General features: G+C 38.8%; 2 protein-coding genes across 5 annotated transcripts in view; both read left to right on the top strand.

Moving 5' to 3' along the window:
- Positions 1-9,156: 9,156 nt before the first annotated feature.
- The window catches only part of MYO6 (myosin VI), a 145,768-nt gene continuing 138,906 nt past the window's right edge, over positions 9,157-16,018 (top strand). For 3 of the 4 annotated variants that reach the window (XM_049652883.1, XM_049652884.1, XM_049652885.1), the window contains exon 1: positions 9,157-9,386. The gene's annotated coding sequence lies outside the window, so the exon portion shown is untranslated. The remainder of the gene's footprint in view (positions 9,387-16,018) is intronic. The other variant, XM_049652887.1, reaches the window with a different exon arrangement.
- Positions 11,597-15,265, top strand: LOC125939091 (26S proteasome complex subunit SEM1-like). Its single transcript, XM_049654639.1, has 2 exons — positions 11,597-11,680; positions 14,753-15,265. Exons 1-2 carry the CDS (start codon positions 11,597-11,599, stop codon positions 15,017-15,019), a joined length of 351 nt encoding a protein of 116 aa, XP_049510596.1. The 3' UTR covers positions 15,020-15,265.

Raw genomic sequence — 16,018 nt, forward strand, 5'->3', positions numbered from 1 at the left:
CTGAACTTTGGAAACTTTGGAGGGTATATGTTGAGGCAGACTGTTTTCTAATTCTGTTCATGTAATTATTGGCGTGATCAAATTGGCAATAACTAATACACTTATCTACACTTGTTTTTACATATCCAAAAGGCAAATTACAATTTTTAAAAGTTTTATTTATTTAAGTAATCTCTACACCCAAACGTGGGGCTCAAACTCACAACCCTGAGATCAAGAGTAGGATGCTGTTGTTTTTTTAACATTTATTTATTGTTGAGAGACAGAGGGAGACAGAGTGTGAGCAGGGGAGGGGCAGAAAGAGAGGGAGATACAGATTCTGAAACAAGTTCCAGGCTCTGGGCTGTCAGCACAGAGCCTGATGTGGGGCTCGAACTCACCAACTGTGAGATCATGACCTGAGCTGAAGTCAGACGCTTAACCGACAGAGCCACCCAGCTGCCCCTTGAGTCACATGTTCTTCTGACTGAACCAGCGAGGCACCCCACAGAATTAAAATTTTTGATTGTATCCAGAAATGACCTTAGATATTTTTATTAATTTGCTTGAATTAACTTAGCCTGGTTATTGTCACATTATTAAAATATAAGCAAATATAATATTTAATCTTAGGAATACATATCATTTTTGGGGGAAGACACAAGCTTTCTCACAGCAATTTTTTTAAGTAAACCTTTACTCCAAATAAGGGGCTTGAACTCATGACCCCAAGATCAAGAATTGTATGCTCTACCATTTGAGCTATCCAGTGCCTCATCTCACACCAGTTTTTTTTAAAAAGGACTTTTCTATCCAAGAATCATGTCATTCATGACTTTTCTAAGAGAAGGTAACCAAAAATTCAGAAATCTAAAAAAATACTGAAAATGTTTAATTTTTTTAATGTAAGCTTCTATTTGAAGTATATCATACTTACAGAAAAATTCACAATTCATTAATGAATGTATAGCTCAATGAGTGTATAGCCAAGTGAACCCATCTCTGTAATCACCACCCAGGTAAAAAATACAATATTACCAGTACATTATATCAGTATCTCAGAAGCCTGCCACATGCCTCTTCTTAATCTTCCAACCCTTTATAACACATCATTTTGAATAATTAATAAATAGGATAAATTAGGTTAGATTATTGTTCAGCAAACATTCATTGCCTTCACATTCAGGATAAGACTACTCATCCTGCCCCATTGATGCGGGGGCTTGGTCATCTGACTTTCTCTGGCCAATAGAATGTGGACAGAGGTAGCAGTGTGCCAATTCTGAGCCCACACTTTAAGAGACACAGTATGTTTCTGACCTCTGACACAAGGAGAGTATATACCCCAGGTAGCCACTGGGCCTACATCTTGAGCCCCAGAATGAGACACTAGAACAGAGCTGAATTGGTCAGCAGCCTGAATTGGAGCTGTCCCAGGAGACCTTCTACACTACACTTGCTCAGGAGAAAAATGAATTCTTTTTGTTAAATGCCATTGAGATTTGGTTGGCTACACAGCAAAGCCTGACTAATATAATCATCATCTAGTAAAACTCAGTAAAGCCTATGTGAATGAACACAAGTTATTACTCTGTGAATCCATTTAATGCTTTGTTCTCTTCAAACTTATGTTTATTATTAACTGTAGGATAATATTTAACTCTGACAAATTAAGACACTTCCTGGTCAGTGACTACTTGATACTTCCTTGATCTATTTCAAGAAACTGCTATTTTTAAGGCAAGAAAACAGCCACTACCAATCTTTTCATTTATTTAACAAGCATTTTTTTTCAGAAGACTGTTGTATATCACTGATTTAAATAGGACACCCCACACCAAAGCTTTGCTGTTTTTAAATATTACATAATAGTTAATTCTATAATATATAGTATCAAGTTTGAATATTTCATTCATAACCTTTAGAGAAGTTATAATTTATTCTCATTTTTATATTTTTATAAGATATCAACATGACAGAATGTTCAACACATATGAAACTGAAGGATAACTGGTGAAAATAAATATTGTGAAAATGCACTTTTTAGAAAAATGAGATAAAATGTATATACAAAATCTTCATAAATGCTGAAAAAAATTGGATCGCTAATGAAATAGTGATTTAAATTTAAATTCTATGTTCCCATGGAGAATTGGGCAAAGCCCTTCCTTCCTATGACAAAGTTCTGAAACGTCTTAAGAAACTCATTTCTAAAGGACCTCCACTCTCAAGAATAAAGACCTGCTAGAGCTCAAGTTCATTCAGCTCAGTTCCATTCCACCAACACTGAAACAAGTGCATGCTTTTTATGCCCCAGTTGGTTCTGGATGTCCAAAGACAGGTAAGATCTCAGTGAGCTCACAGACATGTAAATAAAACAACTAATAAAATTTGAAGTATGATGACATAGAGATCTGCACAAAATACTTCAGTGGGCATTAAATCCAATCTGAGGGTTAAATCATATTTATGATAATATCTCAATAAGAACCAACCAACCAATCACCAAGAATGATGAACTTTAACTTGTAGCCCATTAGGGATTTATAAAAATATAATTTTGCAGATTTTAAATACCACTTATTTTTTGGTGTATTTTCTGAACTAGTAGGCTATGGAGAATGGATCTTTTTGAATTGTGACACTGAATTCTTTACGCAGATCATCTTTTTATAAAATATATATTTATGGTTTCCTGTCTTAAAATGTAATTCAATCTAATTCTTCTACTTTCTCAAAGCAACTTTAAATTGCACATTTGATATTTTTAAAAAGTTTATTTATTTATTTGGGAGAGAAAGAGAGCTAGCGTGAGTGGGGGGGGGGGAGAGGGAGAGAAACAGAAAGAGAGAGAGAGAGAGAGAGAGAGAGAGAGAGAGAGAGAATCCTAAGCAGGCTCTGCACTGTCAGTGTGGAGCCTGAAGAGGCAGGGCTTGAATTCACGAAACACGAGATCATGACCTGAGTTGAAATCAAGAGACAGATGCTTAACCGACTGAGCCACCCATGCACCCCTTCCTTTGATTTTTAACATTAAATAATATCCATAAATTCAAGTGTAATCATTTATTTATAAAATGCAAGAAAAATATTCAACTGCTTTTCTCATTATATTCCTAAACTATAGCAGGAAGACTAGTGTTTACTAGGAAAATTTTTAGAAGTTATATGTTTTATATAAGTTTCTATGCATTTTTTAACATTCAGATTTCATCAAAACTGAATACAAAAATAAATTCTATAATTGACTTCTCATATTAACCTGTTTAAAATATAGGTAATTTCAAAAAAGATTTAGCATTGGTTTTATTTTTAAAGATTGTTTTTTTGCTCAAATATATTTATAAACTTTTCTAGCATGTAACAAATTCAAAATTACATATGAATGTATTCTTTTAAGTCTATTTGTTTACATCACTTGTTCATGGGATTTACAGGATTTTTGTAAGCCTCTTTTTAGTTTACAAAATTCTTTCAGTTTTGTATTGTTTTATTTAGTACTTTCCCTGAGCAGGAGGTATTATTATCAAAGCTATTTTATTGATGAGTAAATTGAGTCTCAGTGAGATTAAGTGACTTACACAGGTCACAAGCCTGGACAGCTAGGCCTGGAACCTATTTCCTTCGCACACTACTTACTTCATGTTAAGTAAGTTTTAACATAATTCTGCACGCCCAGAATGGCCTTCACTCATTTGCTTTCTTTTAATTTCTATAATGTGGTTAAACTATATTTGACCCATTTAAGTCTGAAAAAAATAATTGACTCTTCTCTGTCCCTTTTTAAATTACTGCAATTGAGCTGAAGATCACCGGATATGGCAAATTACATGGAAGCTTTTTTTTTTTTTTTAAAGATTTTATTTTTAAGTAATCTCTACACCCAATGTGGGCTCCAACTTAAAACCCTAAGATCAAGAGTTTTGTGCTCTACTGACTGAGGCAGTTAGGCACCCCTGGAAAATTGTTTTGAAGATATTTGACAGTTCAAAAGTCTGAGGTGCAGATCTTTGGTCACAGTTGTGCTTTTGTTTCAGTTTTAATTATAATGCTACTAGAACAATTCAGGAAAAACTACCTGGGAATTTAAATAAAGGAAACTATAGTTAAAGAAATTTCTAGGACACTGATAAAAAATTGTGAACTTGTTAAAAAAATGTTTCAAGTAACTACTGATAAATGACATTTCAGCTTTTAGTCTTTTATATTGAAAATATTTCTAAACTATATTAGGCTACTTTCATTCAGGAAATGATGTTTATTTTATTATTTTTTTAATTTGAGACAGAGACAGAGAGCAAGCAAGCAGGGGGGAGGGGCGAGGGAGGGAGAGAGAGAGAGAGAGAGAGAGAGAGAGAGAGAGAATTCCAAGCAGGCTCCACGCTCAGCACAGAGCCCAACACTGGGCTTGATCCTATAACCCTAGGATCATGACCTGAGCTGAAATCAAGAGTCAAACACTCAACCAACTGAGCCACTCAGGCGTCCCAGGAATGATGTTTAAAACTTCGTTCAATTTTTTAACAAAATCACTTATGATTTTACAGTGATTACATTAAGCAAGAGTTTTTCATGATAAAGTATGGGAGATGCAGATGTTGATGGTGTATGAGGATGGGCTTAGATATATGCTAAGGAAAAAAATCTTAAGATGCTCTCTTTCAGGATCCGCTTTTTTTCTGTAATTTATTTCCCTATAAATCCCAGATGATTACCATTAGTGCAAACATACTAAAACCTGAGGCAATGATAAAAATTTCTTTTAGAAGTGAGAGTGTTGCAAATATCTCACTTAGTGATTCAATAAGCACTTGAGCACCTACTTATTCCTTTTTGTGAGATAGGGATAATGATAGAACTTTTCTGTATTAATTGGGGCTTTTGGTTGAAAGCAACAGAAACAAACTCTGGCTAACTCATTCAGGAGAATGTATTGCACAAGTATCACGTAGCTCACACAATCACTGGTGATGATGGAGAAATGGTGTGTAAAATGTGCAGGGCCATCCATTTAGGATGTCACTGTTGGCACTGACACGACCAGACCTAGGTTGCCACAATTATCTACACCACTGTGAATTATCTCTATCTATGTATCTTTGCATCACTTTGTCCAGATGTCAAGTTTCAGGTGAGAGCATCCAATTGAGTTAACCCTAGGTCCCATACCACCACTATGGTATGCCTTAGTTGCCAGATAATGGGGAGAAGGACTTTGGCCAAAACTCCGTTTCCAAAGTATGAGGTGGGTCCTGCTCCAGGATGGCAATTCAGAAGCTAGGCAGGCAAAAAAAGCAAATCCTCATGGTCCTACCCCACAGAGCTGTGAGAATTTAGTGGGATAATCTATGTAAAGTGCTTAGTATAGTGCTAGCACATAGCAAGCATTCAATACATTCCAGCATTGTCATTATTATGTTAACGAGGCAGGCATTATGCTAATCTCCAGGAATAAAAAAAATAGTAGGGCGAAATTTCTAATTAAAAAGCTCAGTATTTTGGAGACTTGTTAGAGGGAAACAAATATAAAAACATAATGATAATACCACTTAATAAGTGCTACAATATAGGTATGAAGTGGGTGCTCTGGAAAATAGAGAAAAGAAATACAAATTCTGCCAGAGTCAGGACAGAGGAAATAACAGACTGAGTTTTGATGACAGGAGCATTATGAAAGGGTCTGGCATGCTTGAATTCCTATGACTAGGGTAAGTTCAGGATTGTGAAGGGTTCTATGTATCATATAAATGAGTTTTAACTGATCTGAAAGTCATCAGATTTTGGTAGAGGAGACGACATAATCCAATTCAAGAGGAGGGGTAACTAAGAGTGATGAGGGAATGGACTAGAATGAGCAGAGGCAATATCAAGAGTTCAGATAAAAGAAGAGGATGGCCTGTTCCAAAGCAAGATGGAGAGAAAGACATCAACTTAGAAATAAAATTATCATGACATAGAATGAACCGAATTTCAGTGACTCCAAAACTAGGAGTAAGAAAGGGAAGGAGTACTGAGTGACTTAGTAACCACATTTGAGACCAGTGGCTGTTAAAATCGTAATTATAATATGGCATACTGGCAGGGGAATTTCTTGAAGCAGATGGGAGGGGAAAGAGAAGGAGTCTGTGTGGGGTGTCTGGCCTGACTTAATTTAGGAATTGGCAACACAGATGTAGTTGAAGCTGATAAAGTGGATATTAATCAGAGAGGGTATAGAGACCCTTTAAATACATATGATATTGATTCCTATAAAAATGAAAAAAAACCCAAATAACAACAACAAAAAAACATAGGCACCTGGGTGGCTCAGTCGGTTAAGCGTCTGACTTCGGCTCAGGTCATGATCTCACTGTTCGTGAGTTCGAGCCCCATGTCAGGCTCTGTGCTGAGAGCTTGGAGCCTGGAGCCTGCTTCGGATTCTGTGTTTCCCTCTCTCTCTGCCCCTTTCCTCCCCTCCCCTGCTCTCTCTCTCTCTCCTTCAAAAGTAATAAACATGAAAAAAAATGAAAAAAACCCCACAAAATTTTGCAAATGGTTTCATAGAGGTTCTTGAAGCCCCCATCTTTGATGGGGGATCTATGGATCTCAGTTCAGGAATCCCTGGAGTAGTAGCACAAGGAGACTCAGGGAAGAGTTTCATAAATATGTAATGGGTGAGAGCAAAGTTGAAAAGCTTACAAGTATGAAATAAATTGTTAAGATTAGTTTGGGTAGCAAATATGACACACTTATATCCACCATTCTAAAGACAGTAAATGCAGTTTCCTAGAACTTTCAACTCTCTTGCTGTCTCATTTATTCAATCATATCATCATCATCATCATCACCATCATAGGCACTGTTTAATGGGTAAGAACCATGTGAACACCAACCTACTTGACACTATGGAATCAAAGGCAAACAAGGAGCTTGTTGTCTGCCTACTCGTCCCCCAAAGAGCTTACAGTTCAGTTGGGGATACTTATAAGCAAAGTATCACTAGTAAAATAAGTGTTGGAAGAGATACGTGCAATGCGTTCTGAGATGAAAATGACCACCAAATTGCACTGAAGCTTTGGATAAGGGAGTTAGGAAAAACGTCTTCTTCTTTTTAAGTTTATTTATTTAAATAATCTCTAGACCCAATGTGGGGCTTGAACTCATGACCCTGAGATCAGGAGCTGCATGTTCTTCTGACTGAGTCAGCCAGGCACCCCAGAAAAAGTTAGAGGGGACAAATACTTTTTGTTCTAAATGATTCATTGGATTTATCCTGGCAACACTCCAATGTCATAAATAGTGTAACTGTCTTTTCTGAGCACACTATCACTTCAAAATGGCTTGAATGTAAAGTACAAGAAATGGAGAAAGACAGTGGGCAGAAAGGAGATTGGACAGGTAAGCAGGGCTAAGACAGTGGTCCAAAATGCAAGCGGTTCAAAAGACAAGCAGGTAACCGTGTGAAGAAGCCTGGTTTAGGACAGCTTTAATGGGGTCTAGGATAGTGATGAACCGAGGAACAATGAAGAGGCATTAAAATTCAATTAAGAAAAAAGGCAAGAAAAATCCCCACTGTGCTAGCTAAACAAAAACATAAGAAGGATCACAGAAGACATCCTAAGTCATGTGGATTTATACTAAGGGTAGTAGAGTGTGACTATAGGAGTTTAGAAAGAGGAGTACATAGTCTTTTATAAAATAGAAACCTGGTGGCATTGTAGAGACTGGATTAGATGGGGACAGGATCACAGCATGGTTAAATGGTTAGGTGGCTAAAGCAATATGCAAGATCTGAAATGATGGTGACTTGAAAGGAGATAATGGTAGTAGCTACAAGGAAGAACTGGATACATTTGAGAGATATGGAGCTTGGGCAAAGGGACTCCGTGATGGTTTGGAAGTGGGGGAAAAGGAGAGAGAGAGAGAGAGAGGAAAAAAAAAAAAAACAAACACAAGTCATTACTCACAATAAACTGTATCAGCTTCTATTGGTGTGCCAAAGCCTTATAATCTTAAATCCAAAATGAAGTCAAAGCAGTGAACTGAAATTACTCTCTCCTTCTTGTTCTTGTTTCTCTCTCTTTTCTCCAATTGTTTTGAAATCTAGTTTTATATACTTAAGACCTACTTCTTGGCAATCTGGAATTGAATTTCTGAGGTTGCTGTAAATTATTTCCTTTCTTGGTTTCTCTTCCTCTTTCTTACTTCCCTATTTTATTCCTAATATTTTCTTGTTTTAGTCGTATGCTAAAATATCTCATCATAATTTAGTTTTTCCACCAAAAGAACTGTAGAAAAATTTAGTATTTGAAACTTGTCTCTTATCAAAATCGTGTCGATTTCCTTAAGTTTCCTAGTTGCTACACAGAAATGTTGAGGAAAAAAATGTAATTCTCATATGTAAGTACTCTTTTTTCATTGGAGATATTTAGCATTACAGTCAATTACCATTTCATTTTCTTAAGCTTCTTTCGTTGTGAAGACGGTGTATGTTTTCATAATTCCGTTTTGCATAGGAACTTCATATTTAATATTCAAATATGATTCACAAGTATGTTACTTATAAAAACAGTATAATTTAAGCGAAAAAGAATATCGTGTTCTAATAGATACATGTGACGGCAGTGGCGGGGGCCGGAGAAACGCAAAATTTCCATCTCAGACCCTCTGCTACCCAAAGGAGAACAGCAAGGTTGCTCCTTCCGTAGCGCAGCCCAGCCCAAGCCAACTCAGACTGGAGCCTAGTTTGCAGCAGTGATCTTCCCTTCGCAACAACGTTGTGTTGTTCCCGCCTTCCCTCTAGCGAAACGCGGCGTCCTAGCCCCCAGCCCTGAACAACTTTCTCCTTGAACTGATTCTTGCTGTTGCCAGACTGCGCAGTCACCGCATCCAGACCGGAGAGAACTTGCTTTGCCCCCACGGCGAAGAAGGCGGGGTCGCAGCGGGACGAACAGGGATAGAAAGCTAGCTCCGCCGCAGCCCCTTCCGGCGCCCTGGGACGCCCACCTCAGCCCTGGAGGCTTTGCGCTGCCCTCGGGGGGCGAGCGGAGGGGCGGGGCGGCCGCGGGCGCCCAGCGCCCCCTCTCGGAGCGCGCGTTCGTGCGCTCGCGCTCCCGGTCGGCCCGCCCCGGCTCGCAGCGCCCCCGCCCCCTCGGGCGCTCCGTAGCCGTGACGTGCGCGCGCTGGGGCCGGGGACTCGGCGGGGCGCCGGCCGGCGGGCGGAGACGGACCCGGGATCTGTCCGAGCAGGAAGCGAGCCGGAGCCCGGTCGCCGCCGCCGCCCTGTCGCCGCCGCCGCCGCCACCGCGACTCTGAACTCGTTCACGTCGTCGGCCTTTTCGGTCAACTTCATCACCTCCCACCCCGCCCTTCACCTCACCGGCCACAGGTAGCCTCGCCGCCGCGCACCTGCCTTCGCGTCCGCACCGGTGAGTGACCCTGAGCCCCTGCTTCGGGGCGTCAGCGTCAGGGCCTCGCTTCCCCTGGCGGGCCCTGCTTCGGGGCCTCCTCGGGCAGCCCGGGGAACGACGGCTGGTTTCACCTCCCGAGGACGCGTGTGGGTGAAGCAGGTGATGGGTGGGCCCGGGCGGCGGCGGCGGCGACTCACAGTAGTGCCAGGGCTGGTTCTCATTTCCACAGGACAATGAGAGTCTCCTTTCATGGGTTTATCGTCACCAGGATACCTTTGTGTATCTTCTCTAGCTCCCAGGTAGAAGCAGGGCACTAGGTGTCCCATTCTGACTTGGACACTCCGTGATAATTTTCTCTTAAGTCAACAAGCTTAAAATCCAGTGTAGGAATGGAGACGTTTGTTCTGAGATACGAGGATCAGGTGCCAGCCAATATTAAATTAATAGTTTAACCAGGTAGGAGACCAGGTTGGGACTGTCTAAAGCTGTGGTTTTAGTTTTTAAGTTGTCCAGTATTTTGAGTATGTTAATTTATATGCGTACTACTGAACAAGAGTTTTTTATATTTGTTAACGTTCAAAAGCCCCTTAAAACCATTAAAATGCTCAAAATCTGGGATTTTAAGTAGGAAATAATTTGGTAGGGTTGTTACTAGAACACCCGTGTCAGAAATACTGTTTCTATACAATTTAAGAAAACAAGTGACGCTTTTTCTGGTATAAAGTTGCGGTGGAGGAATGCTTGTATCCTAAGCTGCAGATATTAGTGAACAACTAGGAACACTATTTCAACTTCACAGATTGCTGTACATGCTAAATAAAAATTTCATTTGGTGTTATGCTCTGGTGGTGTAGATCCAATGTATCTAAATATAGTCAGGGTTTGAGAGTTTTAAAAATTCTTAAGATTCAGTTGACACTGTTCACACCGTAAAATGTGAATCTTGAACTTGGGCTGGTAATGGTCACGGTACAAAGGTTGGCAGCAAAACGGCATATCTGTACAAATTAACTAAACTTCATGGGTATCTTGGGCTGTGTTTTTACAATTGGAAATTGTTTAGTGAAAAAATTACATTGGTGTTTTTTATCATTAATTTTAGAAACATTACAAATTGGGCTGTAGCCAGAGCTTGAAACAATGCAACCGTTCAAAATAACTCATTGACTTTTAAATATCCAGCTCGTTTTGAGTATTTTAAGTTGTGCAGAATTAGATGCACAGTGGTAAACAGAAGTCATTTTGGTCTTAAGCAGATTTGCCCATTGTGTTTGTATGTTCTGTGTGACATACTATTTATCGTTCTCCCAGTTTGAGTTACATTTTTGTTTTCCAAAACTAAGTTTTAAAGAGGGAGTAACAGAAATGATGAATGACTTTAAGAAAAGATGATCATGATTAAAAACTCTAAATATATACTGTATAAAACTATAATATACATATATTATTCATTAGTGCCCAGAAATGTGAGCAAGAAAAATGTAATGAACTATAGCAGTATTTAATGTAAATTAATTCAGGGTATTAAAAACAGATCATAAATCATAACCCATGGAGCTCATTTGAAGTGGATTTTTTTCCCCCTCTGTTTATGTTTATATGATCAAGTTTTAAAATAACAGTGGGCAGGAAATCTGAGAGTGGCTGAAGGCTCTTTTCTCATCCTGTTGTGACTTTGCCTGGAGACTGTGGTGTATCATGTAGCCCATTGTTTAGATAACTGGGCTGTCTCTGGATTCTAAAGTACTGTTCCTTTTTCATAGAGTTTTAAGATTTTTGAGCATGTGAGGTTTGAATAAGTCTAAGTACCGCAAACATAAAAAAAAATTAATTTTCACCGTTGATCATTGAAGCTTTACTTTGGTATGTAAAATGTCAGTTTTAAAAAGATTTCTAACCTCTGAACATTTCTGTATATTAAAACATTTTCATCTGAAAAAGGTATTACAGCTTTAATAAATCTCATACAGTTTGTGATCCCCTTAATGAGGCACTTTATAATAATTTGTGAACTGGCCGTTTAGTTGTATAAGATAGTCACCCATTTATTAAGCATCTGCCATAATCAGAACACAAACCAAGGGATTTGATTTACAAAATAATTTTCAAGGTTGGTGGTCTTGTCCTCTTACACATGAGGAAATTTAAGCTTAGAGGATTAAATATTTGTACAAGGTCTTACAGCTTCACATGAACAAAGTCTGCATTCACACCTAAGTCTTCTGACCATGAAACCCCTGTCCTTTCCATTGGACCTGGTTGCCTTGATCTCAGTTCATTTGGTAGACCGTTCAAATAAACCTGCAGAACTGGTATTGTGTTAAAGAATGTAACTTGAAGAAAGCACACAGGAGTGCGAATGAGATAGGTCATGAATGTGGTTCTGGAACTAATGTTGAATTCTGTTTTGTCATTTTTAAGTTGACAACTTTGAACAGTAATGTGTTGCTTTATCATTTCCTTTTTTTTTTTTTTTTTTTTTTTTTTAAAGAGAGAGTATGTGCGTGAGTGGGAGAAGAGGGGCAGAGGGAGAGAGAGAGAGAATCTTAAACAGGCCCAGTGTGGAGCCTGACATGCAGCTCGATCCCACAATCGTGGGATCATGACCCGAGCTGAAATCAAGAGTCACTCAACCAGTGGAGCCACCCAGGCACCCCACTTTATCATTTCTGATGTAAATTCTAGAATATTATGCATACTGTGCACTTTTTATTTTGATGGGTTCATAGGAATTAGAATTAATAACACTGGTTTTCATTGTCTATAAAATGAATAGTATAGTGTTCCTGTTTAGGATAAAACTTTATATTTTCTTCAAATGAGAAAGATCATTGCCCATAAATACAGTAGCTATCTTTCAGATATTAACTGTGTAATCCTGGTGTTGGGGGCTTGTTTTCAAATTATTATTAAATTGTCACCTGTACTGTTAGGACGATTTTTTTATGGCCTGTGTTTATTTCAGGAATGTCCTTTAAACTATAATAGATATAAAGGACAAAAATGAGCACGCAAAGTCCATCTTTTGTAGCAAAGTAGGAGTTCTTTCAACAGAAGAATGTAGTTGTATTTGGGTAAATGAGAAAGAAGAAAAATGGTAGGACAGCTGAGTTGGGTGACTGTGTTTACAGATATTTCATTATTTGGTTTGAACTATTAGGAATTTTGCATCTCAAGGATACTAATATTCAACAGTAAATACAAAACCATCATCCAAGGGCTTAATATAAATTATTAATGGATGATCTGTAACACATCTCCGTGTGTGTGTGTGTGTGTGTGTGTGTGTGTGTAGATAATCAAGAACTAACATTAAATAAGCTTAAATTCGATTTTTGAGGCATTATATAATATTCAGAGGACGCAGGAAGTTTACCATTTAAAACAGTTATGCTTTTATTTGACAAATTTAGTGGACTATTCATTATTAATAATCTTAAAATGTAAGTGTTGGAATATTTTTGCATGTTTGGTTTTCAAAAATAAACTTAAAAAAAAAGTTTCATTCATTTTTGAAAGAGAGAGACAGAGCACAAGCAGGGGTAGGGTGGAGAGAGAGGGGGACACAGAATCTGAAGCAGGCTCCAGGCTCTGAGCTGTGAGCACAGAGCCCGACGCGGGGCTCAAACTCCCGAACCGCAAGATGATGACCTGAGTCAAAGTCGGATGCTCAACCGACTGAGCCACCCAGGCACCCCTAAACTTTTTTTCTTATTTAGTGTAAGAATGACTTGGTAGTTTGAGAAGTGACCACTAGTCCACCAAAAGTTCTCCCTGTAAATGCTGAAGCATAGAATGTAAAACTGGAAGAAAAAATCTGGCATCTTCAGAAATCTTGCTAGTGTTAAAGAGAAGGGAAGTCTTTTTCAATGCAGAAAGCATAACTCCAGTGAAACCACAATATTGAAGTACATTCTTTGGGTGATATTCACATAGGTGAATATTTATATCTAGGCTGAGTAATGTGCACAAAGGAAGGTGGTGCTTTTGAGAAAACCACAGGCATCTTTTATATAAGTTACGTCACTTGTTATTTTATTTGAAAGTAACCTGCTACTTAACCTTTACAAGATATGGTATTGCATATAGCAGAATTTTAAAATTTCTCTTATATGTGAATGAATATCTTTTTTTTTTTTTAATCTTTATTTATTTTTGAGAGAGAGAGATGGAGTGTGAGTGGGGGAGGAACACAGAGAGAGGGAGACACAGAATCCAAAGCAGGCTCCAGGCTCTGAGCTGTCAGCACAGAGCCCAATGCGGGGCCTGAACTTACAAACCTGTGAGTTCATGACCTAAGCTGAAGTCAGATGCCTAACCAACTGAGCCACCCAGGCGCCCCTGGATGAACATCTTTTCAACAAATATTTACTGAGGGCCTAGTATATTTGAAACCTGGCTAGGCAGAAACTGTTTCTTCTGCGTACTGGCAGATCTTTGGATCTAGCAAATACAAAGAGTGGCAGAGACATAAAAAGAAAGGTAAATAGAAACATCCATTTAAAATCTGTTGAAGTTTATATCAAATTTAACAACTTACATTTGTATGGCACTTTATTGTTTTGGAAATCATTTTGTGTACATTTGGTCCTTAAAACAACTTGTTGAAGTAGATATGATAAACTTACTCCTACTCTGCAGATGAGAAAGTGGGGACAAAAAAATTAAGCACTTGTTGAAGGATACATAGGTGGCTGCCTAGAAGAATAGCTGAGAATGGAACTTCTGTCTGTGTATTCCCATAGTAGATCACAGTTCTCTTATCTCTTAGGTGTTAGTTGGTGTCAGCCTCTTAGTGGTGACTTCATTTTGTGGCTTCAGTTTGAATGGTTCCAGAAATTCTGAAAAGTCAGCATCACTAAAGTGATAATTGTTAAATGGTTACTAGGTTTGTTTTTTTTTTTTTCTTTCTTCATATAAAGCAGGAGATGAGCATGATGCATTATTATGGAACTACTTTAACATTTTTTTTTTTTAACGTTTATTTATTTTTGAGACAGAGAGAGACAGAGCATGAATGGGGGAGGGGCAGAGAGAGAGGGAGACACAGAATCCAAAACAGGCTCCAGGCTCTGAGCTGTCAGCACAGAGCCCGACGCGGGGCTCGAACTCACAGACCGTGAGATCGTGACCTGAGCCGAAGTCGGCCGCTTAACCGACTGAGCCACCCAGGCGCCCCAGCATTTTTAGTAGATTAATGGAGCTGAGGTTAGTATATGTGTTGCCGAAGCAAGCACATGGAGCTGAGGTTAGTAATTAACTTTTCTAGTTGGAGAGTTTTTAAAGGACACACATCTGTTTTAAGAAAGAAAGGAGAGTTCTATGGTAAGGCCGGCTTCAGATGCAGCAGCAGCTTGGGTGGCTTCGGTGAGGAAGTGTGAGAGTTCCAACTTTCTTCCGGGCCTGAGAGATTTTTCGTGGGGAGGGTCGCAGTGTCAGAGAAAAAGCAGCTTGTAGGCTTGGGTCTCTTGGAGGAGGATGAGGAGTTCAAGGAGTTCCCTGCGGAAGAGTGGGCTGGTTTAGGTGAAGACGAAGATTCAGATGCACATGTCTCGGAGGATAATTGGGATGATGACAGTGTAGAGGATGACTTCTCCAATCAGTTACAACCTGAACTAGACAAACATGGTTATAAGATGGAGACCTTGTAGCATCCAGAAGTGTTGAAGCAACCTAAACTTGAACTGTCTACTAAATTCTAGGACACAGAACCCAGGATGGAACACTTACAAAAATATGTTTATTTCATTACCTGCTTGGATTTTTGTGTGTGTTTGTATCACATCTTAAAAAAAAGGAGAAAAATATTCTGGGGGAATTTTGAAAATAACTTTTATTACTTGCCACATTGATACTGGTTTGATAATTATGCTTGTTTTTTTGTAAAGATTCACTAATGAGCTAAGGTGTGTCTGCATTGGTACCTTTATGCCTTTGTTCACTTAACAGATATTTGAGTGTCTGCTATGAGCCAGGCACTGTTCTAAGTGTTGGTGATACAGTGATAAATTAACACCAAGTCCCTGTGCTGAGTGACATTTTATTGTTGTTTTGAATTAAGTTAATTATAGACTCTTCATACTAGTGTGTAATCAACAGGCCTGACCCTAAAGTTGGGAAATAGTTGTCAAGTAGTACAATTTGATGGCTACTCAAAGACTCATTTACTCTGAAATATTTTATGCCTGGCATTGTAACACTGAGTTATAAACACTGTTACCCGTCTACTCCTGATAAGTAAGCATATGTTCCATTTTTTATCTCAGTCTCAGGAAACAAAGCTGGGAGAAAATAAATGGGACCTACGATTGATATGTTGGACTAGCAGCTATTGTTTATTGAGTTGTTGCTTTTGCTATGTGTTAGATACTATGTCAAGCAAGTACTTTATGTACATTGTCTCAGCTAATCACTACTTAGTGCACTTGGTATTATGACCCATAATTTATAGACTGGGAAACTGAGGCACAGAGATGTTAAATTTACTCAGGCTCACAGTGGAAATGGAGTTTGGAGATACTTAGCATGCAGTAGGTAAGAGTAGAAAGAGTGCTGATATATACACAGATTTGTGATGTTCTACCACAATGTGATAGCATACCATGTAAGTGGAAGGCCTCGGTGAGTGAGGAGGGATGGGGAGTCAGGAG

Source organism: Panthera uncia (assembly GCF_023721935.1).
Source record: "Panthera uncia isolate 11264 chromosome B2 unlocalized genomic scaffold, Puncia_PCG_1.0 HiC_scaffold_24, whole genome shotgun sequence".
In the NCBI taxonomy this organism is placed as follows: domain Eukaryota; kingdom Metazoa; phylum Chordata; class Mammalia; order Carnivora; family Felidae; genus Panthera; species Panthera uncia.